The sequence below is a fragment of the Sinocyclocheilus grahami genome, unplaced genomic scaffold, assembly GCF_001515645.1.
Source record: "Sinocyclocheilus grahami isolate Dianchi unplaced genomic scaffold, SAMN03320097.WGS_v1.1 scaffold217.1, whole genome shotgun sequence".
In the NCBI taxonomy this organism is placed as follows: Eukaryota; Metazoa; Chordata; class Actinopteri; order Cypriniformes; family Cyprinidae; genus Sinocyclocheilus; species Sinocyclocheilus grahami.
In genome coordinates, this window is record NW_015505396.1 from 745,921 (window position 1) to 749,262 (window position 3,342).

Genomic DNA, 3,342 nt, shown 5'->3' on the forward strand with positions numbered 1-3,342 from the left:
TAAAATCCGTGTATCATTCGATCATTCGTTTTTTGATTTAATATTGCAAATAGAAAAATGAGAAAACAGCTCTTTTTTTGTTTTTTTGTTTTTTTTCCAAAAAATGAAAAACGAGAATTCAGCTTAAATTTTCGTTTTTCGTTCATGGGTGGAAAAATGAATAAACAGCTTGAATATTCGATTTCTACATGTGGGCGGGAATTAAACGCCCCTTTCTGCTGATTGGTCAGCCGAAGATCAAACTGTGCCGTCATCAGTTCTTCTGCAGTATCACGCAGCAGAATAATAGTCCTCCACTGCTGCAGTTGTATGCATTCTTAACACATTTATTGCAACTACATTTAATCTTTTTTCATCAAACAAACAGGCGTATTTGTTGTTAAACTGAGGTACTTTAATACCATCTCCGAACTTTCTACCAGGACTCTGCTGTTCTTCGGCTGGTTCTTCATGTATACGTTGATTGACAGATATTTCGTCCAGTAAGCGGCGAGTAATCCCAAACCAATGGCGCTGTCTCAAACTATACCTACCTTTTCCGGTTTGTCTGAATTGTCGTTGTGTTTTCTGACTTGTTAATTTGTTTTCGGATTTGTCGTTGTGTTTTCTGACTTGTTAATTTGTTTTCGATTTTGTCATTGTGTTTTCTGACTTGTTATAATGTTTTCTGAATTGTTGTTGTGTTTTCTGAATTGTTATTTAGTTTTTTAGACTTGCATTTGCGTTTGTAATTTGTTATTTTGTTTTCAGAATTGTGATTTGTTCTGCACCTCTCGGCCACCGTACAAAACAGAGAAGTGGAAAATCAGAATAATGAGTAATTTTTTTTATGTTAGTTCAAAAATCAGATTCGTAACTCTTAAAATTGAAAATTAAAATGAGAGACAATTATCCGTTTGTAAATTGCTCCAAAAAAATTTGAAAATGAAAGTTTGAAGCCACCGTTTCATTTGGTTCATTTTGATGGTGCGAATTGAACAAAGAACTGCAAAGGGTTACACGGACCGTTTAACTAGTAGTTGATTTAAAATGACAGTGTTTCACGACGAGGCTGAAATAGAACATTTTGAATATGATGAAGAAACAGAAACATATTATTTTCCTTGTCCATGTGGTGACAGATTTGCGATAACGAAGGTAAGTTTTGTTTCTCCTGGAACATCAGAATGACATTCATAACTTGACATTTTCACTTTCTTAAATGTTAACGTGTATATATTTATGTCATTTATTAAAGAGTTTTATTTGAATTTGTGTAGTCGTAACTTTTACAATGTTGTTATGTTAGCGGGTAAATTAATGAATACATTTTTTTGGAATAGCTTAAATAACTACTGCAGAACTAGAAGATATTAACCCAGAAAAAAAAGAAAGAAACTGACATTTAATTGATCTAATAATATACATCTGTGTATTGACTCAAGAGGTGTCAGGGTATAACTAAGTGGCAAATACTTTTTAGGTGAACAAAATGCTATTTTATTAAGGGGAAACTGCTGTTTTTCAGGAGGATCTTGAGAATGGTGAAGAAGTGGCCACCTGTCCGAGTTGCTCACTTATAGTAAAAGTAATCTATGTTAAGGTAGGATGTTTAGTATGTTCTGATATTTGTGTATAGACAACGTAGTTTGGTTATTTGTTGTTGCACTGCAAAAAATTAAGGATCATTTAATAAACAATCACATCAGAGTCCTCTTGTTTGATAGCCTTGTTTATAAATGAATAACCGAAAAATATGTTATATTGTTATCTGGTAACCATTTTGTAATAATATGAGTATTAATGTTCTTGTTTTATTGTAGAAATAATGCCTGTCTTGGTCACTCTGTATTGATTTTTCTTGTATAATGATAAAATAATAATAATAAAGCTTCTTAAATTAATTGAAACATTCACTGAAGTGAATTTGAAAACTTAGGGATTACAGCTAATAAATATTCATAAATGATTGTGGGGGGAAACGGAACAGCTATTTACAATACATGGAAATATAGTCATTTCATTTCTGTAGAAAGGGCTTAAAAATACCTTCTTAGAGTATTCTGTTACTGCGACTACTTAATGATTTCTCGTAACATTTGACCTCAGTTGTTTTAAAGGTTCAATTATGAGAAATGTGTTCAAATTCATGTTAGTTTATTTAAAAGCCTAAAATACACACTTTTTGTTGTTGTAGGAGAGGTTTATGTGTGGAGAAGTAATTGAAGCACCAAAAACATCAGAAAACAAACTGGAGCTGGCCCAGAGTTGAGACATAAACATCGACATGATTCTTTCACCTGATCTTTTGCCCTGATAATAGACTTCATGGGCACATCTGCCATTTCACAGTTACTCACTACATATGCAGATCTTTTGTGAGAAAAATTATCACATGGACTCGAGACTTTTAGCACCAAGATTTTGCACACAATTTACTATTCTGTTTAAGTTATTTATAAAAATAAAAAAAAACTTTTAAAAACATGCCATGTTCTCAATAGAAAATATATTTTCAGGAATTGAGAACATCTGGAGTTTGATTATGTTTTAATATTTATAAAGAATTATATACAATAATACTGAAAGACTCCAATGATCTCTTCGTTTGTCAGTGGGGTGGTTTTTGGTTCTATGTAGTTTGGGTGCTATTCCTGAATTTGTATATTTACAAATAATGTATATCTTTTATACCTTTTTTCCCCCAAGTCTGTCCTTTCAGCCTTTTTTAGAACTAAGAATGACTTAAATCAGTGCATATCTTACAATACCTCATATGAGATTCTCCTCATTGCCACCCCTTCCTCTCACTGTGGGATAATATTTCAGGATAGCATGCTATGTTTATAAGTAATTTCCAGGCCATGAAAAATATGGAATAGTTTTGCTCGGCTAGCTCAGCACTAAAATCAGCATATTGCACTCTTTTTTTTGTTTCCAAAATATAGTTGAGGTCATAAGCTTACGTATACCATGTAGAATTTGCGAAATGTTAATAATTTAGACAAAAATAAGAGGGACCATAAATTGCTTGTTTTTTATGTGGTACTGCCTCAAATTAATTTCTTACTTAATGGTTGCTTATATAGTCCACAAAAGAGTAGCTGAATTTACAAAGAAGAACCAGTTCACAAGCTGAATGTTAAAACTGGATCAATGATAGTTAAATTGCCCACTTTTCTTTAGAAAAATCCTTCACACACCATTCCCAACAGTGACTGAATGATATCGAGACTCACACACAACTAATACAAAAGGTGCAAGCATTCATTGATGCTCAAGAAGCTTTTGATCATCCAGGCAACAACACACAGTATTAAGAATTGAACACTGGGTCCTTTCTGTAAATTCAATTATTTTGTC

The 3,342-nt window shown here is 32.6% G+C and overlaps 1 protein-coding gene across 3 annotated transcripts in view; it reads left to right on the forward strand.

Annotated features, from left to right (window-relative positions):
* Nucleotides 1–2,459, forward strand: part of dph3 (diphthamide biosynthesis 3) — a 7,658-nt gene extending 5,199 nt beyond the window's left edge. Inside the window, exons 2-4 of one of the 3 annotated variants that reach the window (XM_016287039.1) lie at nucleotides 1,017–1,137; nucleotides 1,508–1,582; nucleotides 2,177–2,459. In XM_016287039.1, coding sequence (XP_016142525.1) covers nucleotides 1,030–1,137; nucleotides 1,508–1,582; nucleotides 2,177–2,251 — 258 coding nt within the window. In that variant the 5' untranslated portion in view covers nucleotides 1,017–1,029 and the 3' untranslated portion in view covers nucleotides 2,252–2,459. Of the gene's footprint in view, nucleotides 1–993; nucleotides 1,138–1,507; nucleotides 1,583–2,176 lie in introns of all 3 variants that reach the window. The other 2 variants (XM_016287041.1, XM_016287042.1) reach the window with 2 other exon arrangements.
* Nucleotides 2,460–3,342: the final 883 nt, after the last annotated feature.